This window comes from Podarcis muralis, chromosome 9, assembly GCF_964188315.1.
Source record: "Podarcis muralis chromosome 9, rPodMur119.hap1.1, whole genome shotgun sequence".
In the NCBI taxonomy this organism is placed as follows: Eukaryota; Metazoa; Chordata; class Lepidosauria; order Squamata; family Lacertidae; genus Podarcis; species Podarcis muralis.
This window is the reverse complement of record NC_135663.1, coordinates 40,405,865-40,427,753: the sequence shown is the minus strand read 5'-3', so window position 1 is coordinate 40,427,753 and position 21,889 is coordinate 40,405,865. Positions and strand designations below refer to the sequence as shown.

The window sequence follows — 21,889 nt, the reverse complement described above, 5'->3', positions numbered from 1 at the left end:
TATTGAACAGCAACAGATCTAGACTTCTTAGTTTCTTCACTAAACATTTTCTTTGGATGAACCTGTATAGCTATTTATTCACCTTACAGGAAACATTTTCCTTGTTTCGGATAGGATGGAATGGTAAGACTGGAATCAGAGTATCTGAAGGCACTAAAAGGCAACAAAATAATGAAGAAAGTCTGTTCGGATACAGAAATCACTAGAAGAATATGAAGAATGTTAAGAGTATAATTAACATAATTGTTATGTTCCATAACAGGGGTGGGGAGCCTTTCGATGAAAGTTTCATAAACTGTTTTTGGAGGGGAAAGTGGTCTTCAAACAAACAAAGGAAAAAACAGTGCCCTAGTTGTCTTTCAAGGGCCCATGCTTTTATTTTCTATTTGGAAACAACAAAATGCATCAGAAAGAAAGAAAGAAAGAAAGAAAGAAAGAAAGAAAGAAAGAAAGAAAGAAAGAAAGATGTATTGACTTTTATTCCTTTATTTCTTAAATATGTTCATACAATTGGTTTGAATTCCAGTGTGTAGACTCTTACAGTCTGTATTAAGATACTGTTGGACGTATTTATATTAAAGCATAATGTTGTGTTTATTGTGTTACTTTTGAGAAATGTGTCAAGTGGGTTCTCTAAAGGAAAGAAGCAGGCAGGAATTCATCCACTGTGTAATATGATTATTTGAAGAAGAACTGGACAAGCATCTGCCCTTGGTTGTGGTTTTCATTGATTTCTCCAAGGCTTTTACTTCTGTGAGTATCCTATCCATATCTCTCTGTGTGTCTGCATTTTTAAAATTTTTGACACAATCCCTAAAGCGTTATCAAGACCACCCTTGAATAAGTTTTTGGACCCTGTAGCACAAAGGAAACAAAACTTTGATGAGTCTGAATGTCTAATTCATGAAACAACCCTGTACTGAGAGTCTCTTCAAGGCTAGTCATGCTCTAAAGACCAATCACCATTTTTAAAATGTTACTCTTTCCTAACCTATCAGGTTATTTGCACAAAGAGTGGCTGGAAACCAGATAGTGCAAGCCTGAGAAAAGTGCAAAGTCAGTTTGTAAGATGAAAGCATTGAATTGTATGTGGCTAAGGCTGCCGTCTAAAACACAGGACACAATCCAGGCCAAATTAAGCTACAATCCTAAATTACCTCAATAGGAAGTAAACATCACTGAACAAAGTGGGATGTAGTTTTGAGCAAGCATGTGTAGGATTGTATTTTATGTCCCTCTTTCTTTAGTGGTGGTGCAGTGTAGTAGGCAGATCCATGCCATACATTTAAAGCACATGACTTCTGCCCAAAAGAATCATGGGAACTGTCATTTGACCCTCAGAGAGCTACAGGCTCCCAGCAGCCTTAACAAACCTCAGTTCCTGGGATTATTTGGAAGAAGCCATGTGGTCTAAATTGTGTGGATTAGCCTTGAATCCCTTCCATTCAAACTGATGGCACATTAAAAAGCTTGGTTTGGGCCGCATCCGCTGCTGTGAAACATCATTGCCAGGCATGAAGCATAGTCTCTTCAGGGAATGGGGATTTGGCCATGGGGCACTGACAGGGGGGCTGGGAGGGATGGAGCCAATCTCTAAGGTAGAGGGGAGGGTGATGGGTCAGAAAGATGTGTCAATGTGAAAGTGATTGCACTGGGGATGAGGGTGGGAACTGCCTAGGAGCTGCAGAAGGTGGTTGTAATTGGAGGGAGAAGCAGGGGTTGAGGCTGAGCACTATTAGCCAAACAAGAAGGGATGTCAGAGGGAGTCATGCAGCAGCTCCACATGCCAGGCTGGTCACCATTATGATGGCCATTGCATGATTTGGACTGGGTAGCTTGGGGATGGAAAGACCACAAAAAGCTGCTTGGTAGACCAAACAACTCCCTGGCGACACAGTTCCAGGTTACAGAATCATAGGAGTCCTGCCTCTACTGGCAGCCTCCTTAATCATATCATCATTGTGGTCTGGCCAGGCCAGGCCAGGGACCTCTGGACTTTGAAACACCCACCTCCAGGGAGTACCTAGCAAGGAAGGGCAATGTGATGCCGTGTAACACAGGCTGCCACCCCTTTAAAAATGTTTTCTGTGGGTGTTGGCATAGTGTCCACTGTCTATCCACAATGTGGCCATGTTTTCGGCTTTCCTCCTAAAATTCCCATGAAGGAGAGGAGAATGAGCATGCAAAAATATTTATTTTTAAAACTCACTTCATTTACTTTCCTTTTTTCCTTCTCTTTGGGCTCATCTCCTTCTCCCCTGCCCACATCCCCATCTTAACGAGGAGCAGTTGGGACGCAGGTATTTGTTTGTTTGTTTTGCACCCTGGGCACATTGGCATACTTGTCCCCTGGCAGACACATCGTGGTCGGATTTCTCTGGCCCATTGGGGCATACACGGTTTGGTTTATAGCAGCTTTACATTATTTCCCCCTTGTTTAAGAGGGGCCATTATTGCTCAAGAACTGATGCTCTTTTGTGCATTAAGGAAGGTGGCATTTAACATGCCGAGCATAGAAGGAGATGAAGAAATGCTATACAAAAAAACTCAAACAAATCATTTTTTCTTCAACTTAGTCTGATGACTGAGTAAAAAGCAGCATTTTACCAATTGCCTTAAGTACAGGCTATACTGTTTTAAGTATTTGTGCTGTTGTTACTTTTAAGGACAATGAAGCAGGAATTCCAGAGATTAAGGCCACAAAGTTTAACTAAGAGGAACTTTGCCTGTGTATAATTCTCTGCCTACTACACAGAGGAGTGATTGGCTGCAATCAGCTTTCCTGTTTCAAACAATAAAGACTTATGTTTCTTCATAACCAGAAATCTATTATCCTCTTTAGCCTTTCTGGTTCCCACAGAACATTTAAACAAACAGATTTAATTGTTCTTTCATCTTAATTATTTCTGCCCAAGGCCTTCCGCATAACACTTAGTGGTGATCTCCCAAAATCTCTGTAAGACCCATTGATACTTTCGCCCTAATCTAACTACACAAAGAACCCTGTCACAAAGTGACAGATTACAAAGAGTGAAAGACAAACTAAACCACAATTATTTGAGTAGTAATTGGTGTGTGTGTGTTCATTTTATGCCGATGCTCGCCGTATGAGTTTTTTTCTGCATTAAACACTAGCTCTCATTCCTGGCTGGTTGGAGGAAACTGTAAAACCTTTAGGAAATGCCTTTCATTTTATTCATATGCAATACCTTTAATTTGATTAAAGTAATAACATAACTTTAGCTAGCTTTTCCATATGTGAAGAGTGGCCAATTACTTGTCCTGAACTGGCTTTTTTTTCCAAGGTGGCAAAACAGGAAAGAAGAAAGACTTATGAGTTTCTCATAAGCAAGCAGAAAAGTTGTGAAAACCTTGCAAATTTGCATCTGTGTGCTGAATTGCTTGACCCTGCCGCATAATCTTTGCCAGGGTTGCAGTATATGGGATTTTTGGGAGCACTTTTTTTTTGGTCAAATCAGGGCTGAGGTTGGAAAGAAAAGGTTGAAGCTGATGAGAAAACAAAAAAGGAGGAAAAATTTATTATTCCTATTATTTAATGAATGTATATACTGCCCTATACCCAGAAGTCTCAGGGTGGTTCACAGAATAAAATCAAAATATAAAAACCACAAAATACATAATCAAAATAAAAACAACCACCCAATAACGCCACATTTTAAAAGGGCATAGGATGTCAATCAAATCAACCAAAGTTAAAAAGGGCAATTTTTGCCTGGTGCCTAAAGGTGTATAATGAAGACACCAGGCGTAATTCCCTGGGGAGAGCATTCCACAGACAGGGAGCCACTGCAAAGAAGGCCCGTTCTCGTGTTGCCATCCTCCGGACCTCTCAAGGGGGAGGCATACAAAGAAGGACCCCAGAAGATGATATCAGGGTTTGGGTAAGTTCATATGGAAAGAGGCGGTCCTTGAGGTATTGTGGTCCTGAACCGTGGAGGTGTGGAGAAGCAGTGTTCAAATAAAACACTAACGGTGCAATGCTGTGATATATGGGAGGGTGTCACAGAAGCCATAGGATATGTCAGCTCTATCTCTCCAATGCTGAAGGCACGGCTCCATTGTTAGAAAGGGAGATCTGATGCTGGAGCCTTCCTCTCCAATGCTGGCAGCTCCCCTGATGCCCAGGTCCAACTGGAGCTCTGACATTGGTAGGGCTAAGGTGGAGGCATTCTGTGGTGCACCAAAAATGACCCTAAGCCTTCCCAGTCTCCTGACATGCCACCCTACCAGGGCAAATGTAGGCGTGTTTCTGAGCATGTGTAAACCCCTGCCTCCTCCTGGAAAATGTGGGAGGGGGGAAAAAGGAATGTTGAAGACTGGACTCGGAGCAAGAACTGCAAAGCGGTAAAGCATTAAACCACTATTCCTTTTCTCACCGCCCTGGGATTGTACTGTTAGGAAACATCTGTACTACAAAACTAGATGTACATCACATTCATTGTTGTCCAGAGAAGCTGGGAAAGTTTACCTTTGTGAGAGTAGAGCTAAAATGAATTAAAATGTAAACATGCAACATATAAAAAGTATACTAAGAGAATTTGTAAGAAAAGTAATTCATTTCTGCCTCTTTCAGTAACAATAGACATGAGAGCAAGTATAATTATTCACTTGACCCTAAATACAGACCTTTTCCAGGGACACCCCTGATTTAAAGAAGCTGTCCCAGTTTCTGATTTGATCCCAGAATGTCCCACTTTTCCTTACGGTGTCCCTCATTTCACCAGAGAAATGTTGGAGGGTATGGAGTTATCTAACCCCTGAGTCATCTGTGTAGACAATCCTGCATAGGAAAGTGGTTTTTATGTTGAATGTTTTATTATGTTATTATAAATGTTGGAAGCTGCCCAGAGTGGCTGGGGCAGCCCAGTAAGATTTGTGGGGTATAAACAGAGAAATTATCATTATGGAATGGGATGTCCCTATTTTCATCAGAGAAATGTTAGAGGGTATGTAAATATTATTCCCCAAACCCCAGAAATCTTGCCAATGGGGCTTACTCCCTAGTAAATACATTTAAGATTGCTGTGCCTTTTATGAAGATATATTTAACAGCTACCGTTATGGAAAATATTTTTCTTCATAACCTCTCATTTTGCTTAATTGACCAAAGATTGCAAGCGACCTTTACCTGAATTGGCCCCAAATTAAAAGGCAACGTGGGCAGGAAGGCAGAGGATGACTTGCCCTTTAAAGAGGATACGTGTCAACTTCCAAACTCCCTGTTCACGTGAATCCATGCAGAGAATAGTGCCTTCTCCACCTCTTTGCACCACACATCTGTCCACCATAGGAAAGGGAGGCTCTACTTCCTCTCTGGAAAACACAGGACTAACACATTCTGGATTGGGTTCACATTTCCCCTTTGAGAAGAACAAGGGAGAACCATTTATAAAGCTGTGCAAGTGAAGCATCTCTGCTAAACGCTCCATAGAGTCGTGGAAGATCTTTTCCCATTACAGCTCACAGCAGGGTAATATTTACATAGACAATCCTTAATAAGATCCAAGTCAATTTGTAGGCACCTAAAGAAGCTGATGAAGTCATTACCAAGCTTGAATGCACACAGGAAGCGGTAGGCAACAAATGTTTCCTGACGGACGGGACTCCGTGCCATTAGCAGCTTATGGTTCTGTGAAGCACAAGGTGTGCATTTATAAGGAACCAGTGAAGGGTGGCCTATTAAGTCAAACGGGACACTGCCCTGCCAATTCCAGTCAGCTCCCATCTGCCTGCCTTCTTACAGGCAGTCCACAAGGTGACCCTGGCTGTCAGCTTCCTCTTCCTGTGTTTCGGTGTTGCTCTTGTAGAACTCAGCTGGCAGGATGATGGGACAAAACTAGAATTGGCTCCAAGTATCATTGTCTCTAGATCCACGTTGGACTCCCTTGTCTTCTGCTCTAGCAGTCCCAATGGACACTGCATGTAACAGTGTGGTGGAGCATGTAATATGTGGTGTAGTGGCTAAAGTGGACTTGGGAGACCAGGGTTAAAACCGCACCTGGCCATCAAGCTCAATGGGTGACCTTGGGCTAACCTACCTCATAGGGTTGTTGTGGAGGATTAAATGAGGAGGGGGGAGAGCCATGTACCCCACATTGAGCTCCTGGGGGGGGGAGGTGGGATATAAATGCAATAAATAATAATAATAACAACATGACTGGACTTCTACAGATTCTCACCTCATCCCCGCCCTCCTACTTCTAAGGAGCCTTTTAAAAAATGCATTAGCTTAATGATTTCCTGCTCTGGAGGGTAGGATTCAAACCAATGGCTTCAAGTGTTACAAGAAAGGAGTTTGGCCTGACTTTTGACAGTAGAATGGTCTCCCTCCTGAGGTTCTGGGCTCTCCTTCCTTGGAGGTTTTTAAGCAGAGGTTGGATGGCCATTTGTCATGGATGCTTTAGCTGAGATTTAGCTAGATGACTATTGAGGTCTCCTCCAACTCTAGCATTCTACGATTAATGTGTTTTAGGATGCAATCCTATGCATGCCTACATCCTAGGAGTAACTCTCATTAAACACAGTGGGACTTACTTCTGAGTAGCACAGATAGGATTGTTCTGTTGCTGATTTATGTTGCCCTGCGGGCCCAAAAATGACTTCATGCTTACGTTAGTTTAAGGGTTTAAAGTGGCTTAACTATGTATGCCACCTTTACAAATTTACAGCAGCTTAAGAGATTATGGACTCTTGTAAAGTCATAATAAGGCAGCTTTAACGGTCATTATGTTGTAAGGCTTTGTTCTGTTTTGTGCTCGTTTTAAAATTCCCCTAATACATTCAGTTTAAAACCACAGGTCAATGTAATGAAGGGCAAAGGCTGAAGTGTCCACATTAATCAACTCACATGGAAATACCCAGCCTGCAAGTGCTTGCTCATGTTTTAAAATATCCAAGAAAGTCTCATTTGAAATTGTTGAGTGGATTCCAGTGAAAGGCACTTATACAATCATAGTTCGTTCAAAAAGCCCAAACAGAAAACTTGTGTGTTTTCCTGTGTGTGTATTTTTTTTCCCCAATGCAGCTTTCTATTGAAAAAAAAACTAATTCTGTCCTTTGCCTCTGCTGCTACTGGCCCTTTTTGTATTGACTTTGCTTTCTTATCTGATAGCAATAAATTTCCACTAGGGTGGAAAACCAACTAAGCCAGTGACCCCTATTCCCCATGGCTTCCAGACAATGGCGAGGGGACCTTGCAGACACACCAGCGGTTTCTAAGCCTCATTTGTGCACATTTTCATTCAGCAGTTTGGACTGTGTGCAATTAGAGAGAGTCTCTGTTTAAAGGGACCTCATGGGGTCACAACAGATCACTGGAGCAATAAATTACTGGTTCTTCAGAAGCAGAGGGAGCGTGGAAATTATGGGAGGGAGGTGAAAGGGTAAATGCAATAGAACTGAATGTAAGAATCTGACTCTTGAATGAAGAAATCAGCAGCCTTGTAAATATCAGCACTTTGGACAATGATGGCTATAGCAGAAGCTGCAAATTGGTTTACTTACATTTAGGAAGTCTATGGTCGAGTCATTGCCTTCTGCGTAAAAGTACCGTAACTGCTGAGAAAAGGCATGTAATGTTTTGCTCTCAAGAAGCGGGGAACAATCATTGCATCAAAGTGTGCTTAAATGCAAGCCTACCCAGATCTTAAGTCACCAGTCAAAGAAAAGCAAGCACACACAATAAATGCAACATTATGCTGCAGAACCACATTTTTGTGCTCAGCTCCAACTGATCTGTGAATAACTACCAACACTTCCCTTTCCTACTCATCTCACCATAGGCTGGCTGGCAGTCCCATGCTTACCAGAGACTGAAATGCATGAACCAGGTTGCTATGGCTTCCTGGTGCTGCTCAGTGTTTAAAATTGCTGCAGGCTGTATCCGTGATAGCCTGGTTCACACATTGCAGTTACCCTGTCCATACAGGAGCATGTTCAAGGATGGTCAGAACACATCTTGGTTTTTAAAGAGAGCTATGATAGCAACCTTAGGTTAAATTAAGACCAGGTCACTCGCATTTTTATTCAGTCAGGAAACTAAGTATCATATTTATATACCATGCTTAACACACCCCAAAACAACAGATAGTTATGTTGGTTCATAGTGAAACATTCCAAAGTCAACAGTAAGGTGCCATGGAAAATTGTACCAAAATGTCACAAAATAGTACCAGGCCATCTGTTTCTCTCTCCCCACATCCTAACCTGATGAGGAGTTCTGGAGAACTTTAAGACTTGCTCACTATTGATTGGCCCTAATAAATATTCCACTCTTCTAACTGTTCACAAAGAGTACAAAGCCATGTTGATTGAACTCAGTGGGACTTAGTCCAATGATTGCAAGCTAAATATATGATTTGATGATCTGGCAAGCAATATGGTGTGTGTATTATTTATTACATTTATGTCCCAACTTTCTTCTGTCAAGGAATCCAAGGCATTATGTAACATCTAATGAGAATCATGTGAGGAAAAGGTCCTCCTAACAGAAAGGGAAATGCAGACAAACTGGTTGCTTGTTATCCTCTAAAAGTCAGCACAAGGCAAACTGTAGGAGCAATGCCTTGGTGTGCTTCATAGGGGTTAGGGCCTCCCAGAGATCCTTTGGCCAAGCCAAGAAGGGCTCTTGAGGATGGAGTGTCCTCTAGCATGTTCAGTACGTGGGAAAATGCAGCCAAGGGCCATAAATATCTCATTAGTTTCATTCCCAATTAAGCGTGAAACGATGGCTCTTTATTGGAGTGAGCACGTGGAGCAGAAGGAGAGGAGAGCTGGGTCAAGCCACGGAGGAGAAGGAAGACAGGAAGGACTTGCTGGGGAAGGAATCACTTGGCAGAGATCTCCCTTCTCTTCAGAAGCCCTTTCCATTGTCCTACAATATGGATACCTGTGGCATCCATGTTGCTGCTCTCTGGGTTCTCAGCCCAATCCTGTGGTCCCCCGCCCCCCGCCCCCCGCCCCCCACAGAGTTACAGTTTCCAGCACCCTTAACAAGCTTCCCAGGATGCTTTGAGGAAAGTCATGTGCGTTGAATGTGCTTTTAATGTATGGTGTGGATCTGAGCATAAGATCATAAGAAGGGCGGCTGGATCAGGCCAATGGCCCAACTAGTCCAGCAGCCTGTTTTCACAGGTTTCAACCAGATGCCTGTGGGAAACCCACTAGCAGGACCCGAATGCCACACCATTCTCCCCTCCAGCAGTTTTTAAGAACTGGTATTCAGAAGTACCGGTATTACTGCCTCTGACTATGAAGACACAGCATAACCATCATGGCAAGTAGCCATCAATAGACTTATCCTCCATGAATTTATCTAATCCTCTTTGAAAGCCATCCAGGTTGGTGGTCCACTCTCTTTTGTCTACTCTATGATAATGTATTATGTGATACTCCACAGTACAGTGGTACCTTGGTTGCAGAATGGCTTGGCTCCCGAACAATTCGGCTCCTGAATGCCGCAAACCAAGAAGTAAGTGTTCTGGTTTGCGAACGTTTTTTGGAAGCCAAACTTCCGACGCAGCTTCCATGGCTTCTGCTAGGGTGCAGGAAGCTCCCGTAGCCAATGAGAAGCCGCATCTTGGTATTCAAATAGTTCCGGGAGTCGAATGGACTCCCAGAACGGATTAAGTTTGACAATCAAGGTGCCGTTGTATACAGGAATGTGGTGACAATTCTGTAAGGTAAGAAGCTCACATGTATTTGGGGGTAAGGGGTGTTCATATTTGGCTTTAGAAATATGTTTCAAGCACAATATAAAACATTTATTACCTCACAGAACTGCTGCCACCAGTTCCCTTTCCCATGTGAAATAGTGAGGTAGAGATGGGAGGGGGGATCCTAGAAGAGATGACATTATGGACCACCAGTTGGGCTAGGGGAAGGCAGCCCTTGGATGCAGTCTGTGCAGCCTATTCCCAAAAAGCCAGTTTGTGGGTCATGCTGTCCTATTACAGCACTAATCACATCTGGAACAGAATAAGGGTATTTGTAATCCCAACTCCATGACCTATGGGAGCTGGCATTATGCCTTTTGCATATGTTAGTTATTTTGTATGAGCCCACTACTAAAAGTCAGACATATATAAAAGCACATTTATTTGCAAACATTCTGCATAGTACCAAACACAGCGTCCTCATCTGTGTACACAGGAACCTTTGAGCAATATGAATGGTCCTTCTGGTCTAAAGCTAAGAAACCTTTTAGAAAAGCTTTATATACTGGTGTGCTATTGCTCCTGTCCTATTCTTTAAATTTGATGGTCCTGAAACACAATTTCACTTAGAAAGGCTGGAACACAATACCAGTTTTAAAAAGGGAAACTGGAGCCTTGTGCAAAATCTAATCCTATTCTTAGAATCATTTCATGGAAGCAAGAAAAAAGAAATCTTGAAGCCATCCTAATAAAGCTGAACTTGTGAAATCCCTTTACTAGAAAATGTCATTTGATATCAAACCCTCCTTGGAATCTCTGCAAAGGGGCAAATATGTTAAAGGGCAGGTGCCCTCAACTTAACCCTTAGCTTGGTCTATTTCTTAACAAGGAATTTCTTATCTTCATTGTTGTGAGAAAAAGAGAACCGGAGAGATATAGCAGGAGACAGAAAGGGAGAAAGAGAGATGCAAAATTGATCTGGCAACTTGTTTGTTGCTTAGGTAAAGGTAAAGGGACCCCTGACCATTAGGTCCAGTCGTGACCGACTCTGGGGTTGCGGCGCTCATCTCGCTTTATTGACCGAGGGAGTCGGCGTACAGCTTCCGGGTCATGTGCCCAGCATGACTAAGTCGCTTCTGCCGAACCAGAGCAATGAACGGAAACGCTGTTTACCTTCCCGCCGGAGGGGTACCTATTTATCTACTTGCACTTTGACGTGCTTTCAAACTGCTAGGTTGGCAGGAGCAGGAACCGAACAACAGGAGCTCACCCCGTCGCGGGGATTCGAACCGCCAACCTTCTGATCAGCAAGTCCTAGGCTCTGTGGTTTAGACCACAAGTGTTTATGCATGCACTAATCAAATGTAAAAAAACTCAAGCTATGCATGCATGCCTTTGGTATGGGAAGGTGAAAATTTATAAAAGTTTTATGAACCATATCCTTAGGAAGAACAGCATAGAGTTTGGAAAAAATATAAAAATCTGCTGGAAAGGAAAACACCTTTATGTCGTGGTGTGGGGAAAGTGGGGGGACGTGCTTTTCTGCCTTTCTAGTAATACTAGAAACCAAGTCATCCCATGAAGTTAAATATTGGAGCATTCTGGATAGACAAAAGGAGATACTTCTCCACAGGGCACATAGTTAAACTGCAGAATGTGCTGCTCTAGGATGTAGCAATAATAGCCTCCAATTTAGGTTCCTTCCAGATAGTGGCTGAATAATGGAGGCAGGTCATTCAGATACTGCAAATCACTTTTAGGCAACGGTGGTGGTGGTGGTTGTTTTTAAAAAATAAACTTTTCAGGTTTTCCACTGAAACAGTTTATCTTGGGGAGTGCATTTGCCATTCCGCCTCTTGAAACCAGTTCAGCTCGCCCTAGTTAAAACACACACACGCGCACTCGTCCCGAAACATTTTCTGCGAGTTTTCTCGCCAGAAAGATCAACCACGAGGGGAGAGACCACGGGGAGGGGGACGACCCCCCCCCCCAGCTAGTCGCGGCCAATCCCTGCCGGCAGATTGTCAGACGGCTCCGCCCAACGGGCCTCTCCCGATTTGCATAAGAAAACTGCCAGAAAGCTCCGCTGTGCTTCGCGTCTGGGGTCAGTGTGGCCGTCGGCGCGGGGAAAGGAGCGCTTTGCAAAAGCTGCATGCAGCCTGCGGGAAGCTGAGCATTGCGCGCGCGCTCTTCCCTCCTCTGCACCCCTCTCTCCCTCTCTCTTTCTGCCTTTTTGCAGCCTTCGGATACCCGCCCGTCCCCAGCCTCCTGGATCCCCAGAAGAGCGGACCCTTTTGAAAGCAGGCCCACCCCTGCAGCCTCCAGATTCCTCTCCCCGGACCCGCGATGCAGCGTCGCGCCCTTTTCCTGTGCCTGCTGGCGCTCGCCACGCCTTGCATCGGCTCGGCGCGGGGTCTCTTCCTGTTCGGGCAGCCCGAGTTCTCCTACAAGCGCTCCAACTGCAAGCCCATCCCGACGTCGCTGCAGCTGTGCCGCGGCATCGAGTACCCCAACATGCGGCTGCCCAACCTGCTGGGCCACGAGACCATGCAGGAGGTGCTGGAGCAAGCGGGCGCCTGGATCCCGCTGGTGCAGAAGCAGTGCCACCCGGACACGAGGAAGTTCCTCTGCTCGCTCTTCGCGCCCGTCTGCATCGACGACCTGGACGAGACCATCCAGCCCTGCCACTCGCTGTGCGAGCAAGTCAAGGACAGCTGCGCGCCCGTCATGTCCGCCTTCGGCTTCCCGTGGCCGGACATGCTGGACTGTAGCCGCTTCCCGCAGGACAACGACCTGTGCATCCCGCCGGCCAGCAGCGAGCACGTCCTGCCGACTCCCAGAGAAGGTAAGAGGGCGCCTGCGGGCACCACTATTGCGAGCAGGGCGAGCGCAAGGACGGAGCTTGCGCGATGGGGAGCGCGCACTAGGCACGCCTGCGGGAAGCAGGTTCCCAACGGCGATCGTGGGCATTTCCAAGGGGCTCCTCGTCACATTTCCTAGGGGATAAGCGCCACTGAAAGCAGGGGGACTTACTGAGTGAATAACCGTGCAGAAGAGTGCTTCGAAAGTCTCTCTGGGAGGGAAGGATTGGCTGCCCCTTGAAGTGCATAACTGGAAGTAATCCCGTTGAGTTCAGGGGCGTTACTCCGAAGTGAATGTGCCCAGGGACTGCAACCAAGCAGCCTGACTTACTTGGGGACAAATCGCAATGCGTTGACTTGGGTTTTTGCCCAGGTGATCATGAATCAGATTACAGGCTTAAACTGCCAACCTGAGGACACTTACCCCAAAGTAAGTGCCACTAAAGTCAATAGACTCCCCTGGATGGATAAGAATGTTTAGGAGTGAATTGCTTGCCCTCGCTTTTTTTTTTTAAAGGAAGAAGGTATCAAAAGTAGCAAAGCCACATAATAAAAGCCCTCTTCTTATCAAATATCTCAGCTTTAATAAATGGCATCTTTTTTTGGAAGGGAAGAATCAGAGCCTCCTAAAGCACAATGGAACTCTGTTACTTTTCAACATCCAGGGCTCTACTATAGATATGCTTTGATCACTCCAGAACCTCATATATGTTTTCAGACCATCACAGCACCAAACAATGATTCAGTGGATGCCCCTTACTCCAGAAAACTACAGTTTAACAAAGCAAACGCCACAGGTTTACAATTTTCCAAGGTCTGAAATGCTCAGTGCAGTCCTAAGCACAGTTAATAAGAATGAAGCCAAGCTGAATTCATTGAGACTTACAGTGGGATCTTAAATATGTATACTCAGAAATAAATGACTTTGAGTTCAGTGGGGCTTGCTCCCAGGTAAGTGGGTATAGAATTCCACTGTTAAGCTTATAGTATGCTTAGTGTGTAATTGTCAGGGTGCAAATAGTTTTTTTCAAATCTACAACTGCAGATTTGTTCCTTCAGAGAAAGTCCCATAAATCGCATAGTAAGCATGCTTATAGGATTACAGTCTTAGACCTGATGAACTTCAGTGCACTCTTAGAAGTCCAGTCCATGTTCTCATGGAAGTAAATTTCATTTAATGAGAGTGGGCTTACTCACAAGTTGCATTAGTCACAGTACTCTGTAATATCAAACATCATATTCAACCTATTAGCCCATGCTCAGAGGAAACCCATTGAAACAGGCTTAAGTAAGCTCATTGATTGCAATGAGTCTCATCTAAATATGACTTAGCTGGATGTCCTGCTGCTCAGGTTGTCCTATTTAAACTGGCTAGCATTGTTTTAAACTGTTGTGGAGGTTTGCATTTTGTTTAATTGATGGTTTCTCTCACCCACCCCTACTGATAAGAATATGGAGAGGGAACATACTAAAAAAATTTGTTGATAAAGGACTCAAATGCAAAGAGTGTCAAAGTCATGTCTTCTCATTTTAAATAAATAAATTAAATGCTTTCAGCCACATTTCAGATGGTTTTAATTAGCTAGGTGGGGGGAAAGAGAGTGGGGGGGGAGGGTGACACTTTCCCAAGTTTTTAAATAAAGGAGAGAAAAGAAGAGGGCAGATTTCTGAAGCAAACCCATCAGGGAAACCTTGTGTATTGTATTGTCACTCTCCTTTCCTCCACTCAATGCCCCCCATCAAGGCATTGATTTCTTTTCCTCCTGGGAGAGCCTAAGGATGGTTGCGGGGGGGGGGGGGGAGAAAGCTTTAATCTCCTTCACATCCATTGCCTTTTCAATATCCCATTGAGCCTGCCCACTGAATTTGCAAGATATTTCTTTAGCATGACTGTTTAGTTTTCTTTCAGCTATTATTATTTCTAAACTAAAACAAAATGCTTTTAGTCTTTTAAGCTCAGAATTCACTATAAGCTGTCCCTGTAGCTTCTGACGAAGGTGTTGAGGGCTATACATCTTGCTTTCTGCTGTTTTTTCCTTTGTATCTCACAGGTTCTTCCCTCTTGCCTTAAAGTTGGTTCAACGCAGCTGATGTGCAGAGCAATCCTATCTATTGCTTTGCTTGGAAGTAAGTCCCACTGTGTTCAGTGTGGCTTACTCGCCAGATATTCAGTACTGCACTGGATCACAACTTTATGGGTTTGGGAGCTGATTTATGGAACTGGTTCAAGAATAAGGCAGAATCTGGCGGCCACAGCTGTATATATAGATATATGAGGAGTATACTTTGTTTCCAAACGCCACCTGCTGTTCTTGTTTGAACATCTCTGCTGAAGATTTCTTTTCTTTCTTTAAATATATTTCATTCTAGCACCAAAAGTTTGTGATGCCTGCAAAAGCAAGAATGAGGATGACAATGAAATTGTGGAAAACCTCTGCAAAAATGACTTTGGTAAGTTGTTGTTGTTGTTTAAAGTCACTCTAATTAAAAATGGGGAAGAGTTGTCGTATTGTCTGCCATGATAACCAAGCAGTTTTGCAAGACACATACAGACCCGGCATTTAGCTTTCTTCAGAATCAAGTAGATTCAGGCATTGGTATTAGCAATGGGACAATCAAAGCCGGTTAGGATAAGTAGCGCCAATAGGGTAGCAGGCTTCCAAGTTGTTTAGAGTTCTGCCTTTGAATAAACATGGCATGTTTCACTTCTTATTAACAAAGTGAATGTCAGTGTGGCTTACAGTACCTGTGTAGTGTCAGCATCTGTTAATTGAAAGCTATGGAAGAAGACAAACTGCATGAGGTCCTTATTGGTAGCAGTCAAGCACTCAGCATCAGCAGCAGTGGATAGATCTATCCCTAGCATGTGCCTCTTATGTGGAAGAAAGTAATGGGGCCCCTATTAAGGTAGAAGCTCCTCCTCCTCCACTCCTTTTACATTTTGCATAATATTCTTTGTCCCATGGCAGTCAATAGAGATCAGATTGATTTTCCGTGGCTTCTACCTTTGTCGCACTATTGCTGCATCTTCATTTGTATAGTCCCACCCTAGGCCCCATAGCCTGGTCATCGTTGAATATGACAGATCGCAGCAACTTTTCTAAACACATAAAATATTTGTGTATTTTTAAAATCATCTGCAGTAATGCTAGAACATCACAGCATCTTTTGTAGATATGCATGGCATTCTCTACCATGTGTACCAAAGGCAACATAAAATTTTAAAGTATATTCCGCATACACTTTGCTGACCGTTGCTTGTGTGCTACACCGATACTCAGGGATGGATGTAACTGGGAGCCTTTCAAAGTAGACCCAGGCAGCAGAGCTGTGCTGAGGACCTTGGCCCCATTCTGTTTCCCTTCTGATCCTTCTTCAGGGGGAGGGGGGTGAATGGGAGGGGAGGCTGAACTCCTGTCCTGCTGTGAATCTGAGAGCATCAGGCTTTATCCTCTCCAGTTCCCATCTTCTCATGGAGAGGGAGGGAGGGAATGCTGAGCACCCAGTCTGATGGGAACGAAGTCAGAAAGGGATTCCTCCTGACTTGGATTATTGGGCGGTGAGAAAGCTGCAAAGATGTGAGAGGGGGCTGAGGTTCGTCCTCATTTGTTTCCAAACCACCTGGTCTTTATGGCATTTCTGACATGCAAAGTGCTTTACAGATCTTAACGTCCATCCCCAAGAGTCATGGCAAAGCCTTTGCATTCCAGAGTTGTTCTTTTTTCAAAGTTTCTTCAGAAAACCCAGCATGCCATGAACTGCTTTGGCAGAAGCAGATTGAGAATGGCAGTACTGAGGTGAGATGGGTGGCATATCCTTACAAGACATAAACATTTCTGGACTGGTAATTGGAAAGGCCTCTTGAGTGAGGCAGATAACATATGAGAAAATAGTTGGCATAGAAATAAAGTTTATTATTATAAACACATGCTATAATTTTATCAGATTAGAGCTGGGAAAGTATTTGTGGTGGAATTTACAGGGATAATATTCTTATCAGAAGGGAATTGCAAAGACAATGAGTTACTGCTTGTGTAACTAGCCTTTTAAGTTTTCATGTGGCACATCCAGTATGAGATATTCAGATAAACATTTTCTTGGTGGCTTTTTTTCTGTGTGTGAAGCATGCTGTGTAGGTTTCTTAATGAGCCTTGTGTTCCTCCCCCCTCCTTCCAGTTATTTTTCCAAATCAAATGCAGCTGTTAAACCAATTCTCCTTCTCTTTGGCCTGTTCTTTTGGATACAGTATGCAAGCAATGTCGGTTCCTTACAGGTTCACCTAAGAATCTTCCTAACCTCGTAAATTAAGCCTCGAGATCTCGGCAACAGCCGCGATCAGATTCCCTACGAATCGTAGGCCTCTCCCCCCACACACCCAAGCAGCTTTGGTGAGAAGACATTGTGCCAAGTTGAAACCTTAATGCATAATTAATGTACAAAAATGGGGGGCTTGGTTTCCCCACCCCCTCCTCCTGTGTTTGCAAACGAGAGAGAAAGAGAGAGAGAGAAAAGCTGGAGAAAAAAGGCCCACTTAGAAAAGTTTTGTTTAAAAGAGAAAGAAAGAAAGAAACACACCCCAAGGTTGATTCAAACTGAAATGACTTGCATGCCCTTGGTGGCTTTAGAAATGGAGCCACCTGCTGTCCGTTCTGTCAGCCCCTGACAGTTTAATTAGCAATAGAAGACCTCCCTCCCCAGGTTCTCTTTATCTGCACTAATGGGAAAAACCTCGCTCTCGCTCTCTTTCTTCCTTTCAACGTGCCCCCCTCCCCGCTCCCCGTTATCCCTATTAGCCCTGAAGATAAAAGTGAAGGAGATCGCCTACATCAATGGGGACACCAAGATCACTCCGGAAACAAAGAGCAAAACCATCTACAAGCTGAATGGGGTGACAGAAAGGGATCTGAAGAAAACGGTGCTTTGGCTCAAAGGTGGCCTGCAGTGTACCTGCGACGAGATGAACGATATAAACGCACCCTACTTAGTGATGGGACAGCGGATGGCTGGCGAGCTGGTGATCACCTCCGTCAAGCGATGGCAAAAAGGTCAGCGAGCATTCAAGAGGTTCTCGCGCAGCATTCGCAAACTGCAGTGCTAGTTGCTTGCCACGTTTCGCCCTGTCTAGTCACCAGCCTCAAGTTCTTCCAAGCGCCTTGCACCTCCTGGCTTCCACTGCAAAGCACAGCAAGCGTGGGGGGAGACGAAACGTCGTTTCTTTCTTTCTTTGGGGTGGGGGAGAAGGGAGAGGAAAGGGGAACCTCCCCTCCCCAATTTTGTACATACAGTAAAACTCTCATTACAAAAAACAAAACAAAAACATGAATACTTTTTATGATTGTATTAAAGTATCTTGCTTAGAGCTAGCTATTTGCATTGGTGCAAAATGTGACTTTAATTTTTTTAATCTTTTGTTTTGGTTTTTTCCATTTTGAACAGTCCTTCAATGCGGCTAACGTTTCTGTATAGGTTATATTACACGTTAGTTTTGTTAAGCATCAAGTCCAGTTGGTCAGGTTCAGTTTTGATGCGGAGCAAAAAGGGCTCCATGAAATGATGTTGCCCTTTCTTGTGATAGATCTTCAGAAGATAGTAAAGCCCAGATATGGCTACTTTCTGGTCTATTTGAAAGGGAATCTGACAACGATGTCAAGTCACTTTCTGAGGCAAAGGAGAGCTAGGATTGCCACTTAGACACTTTTCCATTTGGGGCTACAATTCAACACAGAGCTAAAAGGATTGCTTTAAGTCCTCTGAGTTCGGTGGGCTTGCGCATAGCTTAAAGTTACAATCCTGGAGTTTGTACTTAGTGGGGCTTACTTCTGCAAACATGCCTAGGATTGCACTATAAATCCGTGTTGAATTGTGGGCATTCTGTTTCATTTTGACCTTGAATATTGGACCACATTTTACCCAAGATAAACATGTCCCCTATTTTTATTCACTATAGGGAAAGTACGATTGCCACATGTGCTACTTATGCAGGAACTGCGTCAATAAAGGCATATTAACCATTTGCACACAGTATTTTATACAAACCTGTTAATAGTTTTAAACTGACTCAATGCACATTTTAGGGAGGTTTCTTTTTGTGCTATTTTGGTACTACTGCCTTCACAAATTAAACCTTTCCTTAGTCTAACTGTAATATAAGTAGTGGTTATTCTGAAAGAGTTGTAAAATATTACTTTAACAAACCTTGTAAATATTCCAGATAAACCTTATATTCTTGTATATAAACTTTACATCATAGTTTTCCCTTTGTCTTTGTTCTTTGGGGGTTCAAATGAGGCTGTGAGCAATAAGTCTTGCCTCCATACTATCTAGCTATTTTTGTTTTACTCGTAATACAACCAGAACTTTTTATTTATCCTCTGCCCCACCAACATTGGCCCATGAAAGCCTGCCATATTATACACGTTTGTATCCTTAGATGTAATATATCCATCCCGTTTAGATGTGACCACAGCATGGTCCCCAAATACATTAAGGTGGGTAATGTGGTAACCGTGTAAATTAAACTTCACCGGATTCTCTTACTGAAGTAGCATTTGTAGGTGTCCAGGGTAGAATGCTTTTAAAAGATGCAGATGAAATTATTTGGTTTGAGCTACTCTATGCACTTTCCTCAAACATACGTTGAATGTTTCCCTGGCTATTTCTTAATTGCTGGAGTTCTTTTTTACTTCCAGCACTATTCAACTTAGGACAGCCAAAACTCTGAACGATCCTTCAGGACCACAAGAAAGAGCCGACAAAGATTATGCATGAGTCATGTAGGCACAGTCTTTTTGCACTCTCCATGTAAACATCTTCAAAAACTTGGAACAGCTCTTGTTTGGTAAAGTACACATGGATGAGGTTCTCATCAAGGTCATGCACATATACCAAGCTCTCATCAAGCCCTTTCAACATCACACACGTACTACAAAATGTTGGTTCAATCCATTGGGAAGAAATAAGTGCCCCAAAGTTATTCTGTGATGAAGATCCAGGGCTGAAACAAAAGGGTAGATTGGGTTGTCCCCTCAACAGAGAATAAATGATGTCAGGGGTCTGAGTACACACATAGCTTCGGCTTTTTGGTTGGGTTTCACAGCCCAGCACAGAGAAACATTGCATATAGCAGCTATTAGTGTGCGCAACAATCATGCCTTGCCATTACAGAATGCTAATAGAACAAAACGCCCACAGTTCAATAATCTTACAAAGCCCTCCAGATGTTGGATCACAACTCTTGTTATCCCTTGCCATTCCTAGAGATCACCGAATTGTAAAATTGGAAGGGACCTTGGCAGTCATCTAGTCCAACCCCCTGCAATGCTGGAGTCTTTTGCCCAACATGGGGCTCAAACCCAAGACCCTGAGATTAAGAGTCTCGTGCTCTACCAACTGAGCTATCCCAGGCAATGCTGGCTGGGGCTGATAGGAGCTAGAGTCCAGGGCCAAAGGTTTTCTCGACCCTGTTTTAATTTCTTCCCCCCAAAAAGGGATATAACAAGCTTTTGAAGAGACTGTCCCTCGTTCAATAATGATACACTTTATTATATTGATTATACACTGTTCTTTTCATTCAATGGCACTTTAAAAAGAATATTGGTTTCCAGCACAGTTAGAGTTGTGGTTTGGATGGCAACAAAAGTTTTTCACTTGACTTTAAATACAGGTTAGACAGTGGACAGCCACCTTCCCTTTAAGCCTAAATTAATATGCCCTGCTTTGCTGTGAACCTATGAAACACTGCCTTTGGATCCTTTTTTGTTTTGGAGTAAGGTTAATGGCAACACACACTACTTAACCTCATTTCATAAGGTATGGGCTTTATTTAAACCATTATTTAAAAGGTCTCCAAAGATGTTTAAATATATAAATATGTAAAATGGTTAAAAATTTTGCACTAAAGATTTAAGAACCATAGGCTTTCCGGTAGAACTTCTGAGTAGAAATAATCCTTGCCCAATAGGTAGATACTCTTTTCACAGAGCATACCCCGCCACATGCATATCCCATTATTTGGGTACAGCTTCCAAGAAATGAGATTCCAAGCCAGTGAATCTCATACGGTGACTAGGTCATGGGAAGCTGGTGATTAGGTCGCCACCCTGTCAGAAGTGAGCGCCCAGAAACAAAGCTACACAGAGCGTTAAATCGACGGGTGATTTCCAGGTCACAGGGTGTCACAGACAAAACAGGTTCTAAGCAAGGCCAAAGGACAACCGGCGGAACCCTTAATAAAGTCTGCGAAGCCCTGCATGAGGAGGCTTTCTCTCCCATCACCAAATCTAGCGAAGAATCCAGAAGTGGGCAATTAGCATTAGGCCACACAACTCAATTACCCTGCAGCGATGCTGATCTTGCAAAATACCGGCCAATATCAAAACGCAGCACCGAAGTTCCAGCACATAATAGCCTTGCAAGATGGTTAATCTGCATAAGAGGGTAAAGTGCATTGTGTTCACTTCGTCAAATCTTGGCTTTCTGTCCAAGGCTTAGATCCACTATTTAGCTATTAAGCTTTTGAAGTGGGGTAGCAGCCAGATGTGTCTGAAGGCTTTTCAAGTTTCAGTTTAGTTACGGGTAAAGAGTTAAACAATGTCCTCTCAATTAGATCTTCAAGGGGCCAGATTAACCATCATTTGTCCCTTCACTAGGCCACATGCACCCTGCTGGCTGCCACTGTCCAATGCCAAGTCATTTAATTCCCTTGCTCCTGCCTGCCAGGAGCTGGTCCCTTCACATCCCAGACAGCTTCCTTTCAAGACAGCATTACAACCACAACAGGCCCAATTGTGGAACCTCTTTTTGTTATTTATTTACACCGCCATTTTCCCCTCATTAGGTTGCGAAAGGGAACAATGAGGGATGGAAGGTAAATGGACTGCTAAACACACTAAAGCAGAATTCATCAGCTTCTCCTGGCTCTTTGAAGTCACGAAGATGACGCACACATAAAAATGGGGGAAACTGTTTCCTGTGGCCATACACCACATATAGATATCACAGTTTGGGAGAGCGGCCATCTCGCTCCTCTTATTAGCTTGAGCAAGACAAGCAACAGTTGTAAATGATGTTATTAACTAATTTGACACTTTAAAAACTGAGCCAACTGAATCATATTCAGATTAACCACTAATTTTCATGGGTCCTTTGGGACAATAACTGGTGCTGGATATCACCCCCTCTCTCCAGCTACAGGTAAGTGGCTGCATACACACACCATATTTAAAGCACATGACAAGAATCCTGGGAATTGTAGTTTACCCGCTGCAGAACTATAATTCCCAGAACGCTTACCAAACTACGGATCTTAGGCTTCTTTGGTGGGAGGTCGAGAGCTGTAAATCCATGGTACGTATG

The 21,889-nt window shown here is 43.6% G+C and overlaps 1 protein-coding gene across 1 annotated transcript; it reads left to right on the top strand.

Moving 5' to 3' along the window:
* Nucleotides 1-11,750: 11,750 nt before the first annotated feature.
* SFRP2 (secreted frizzled related protein 2) lies at nucleotides 11,751-18,787 on the top strand. The gene is made up of 3 exons (XM_028744210.2): nucleotides 11,751-12,519; nucleotides 14,906-14,986; nucleotides 17,329-18,787. Exons 1-3 carry the CDS (start codon nucleotides 12,021-12,023, stop codon nucleotides 17,631-17,633), a joined length of 885 nt encoding a protein of 294 aa, XP_028600043.1. The 5' UTR covers nucleotides 11,751-12,020; the 3' UTR covers nucleotides 17,634-18,787.
* Nucleotides 18,788-21,889: the final 3,102 nt, after the last annotated feature.

Coding starts and splice junctions, on each gene's coding strand:
- SFRP2 (XM_028744210.2), top strand. CDS start 12,021: ATGCAGCGTCGCGCCCTTTTCCTGTGCCTGCTGGCGCTCGCCACGCCT. Junction 12,520..14,905: donor CCTGCCGACTCCCAGAGAAG/GTAAGAGGGCGC, acceptor ATTTCATTCTAG/CACCAAAAGTTTGTGATGCC. Junction 14,987..17,328: donor CCTCTGCAAAAATGACTTTG/GTAAGTTGTTGT, acceptor TATCCCTATTAG/CCCTGAAGATAAAAGTGAAG.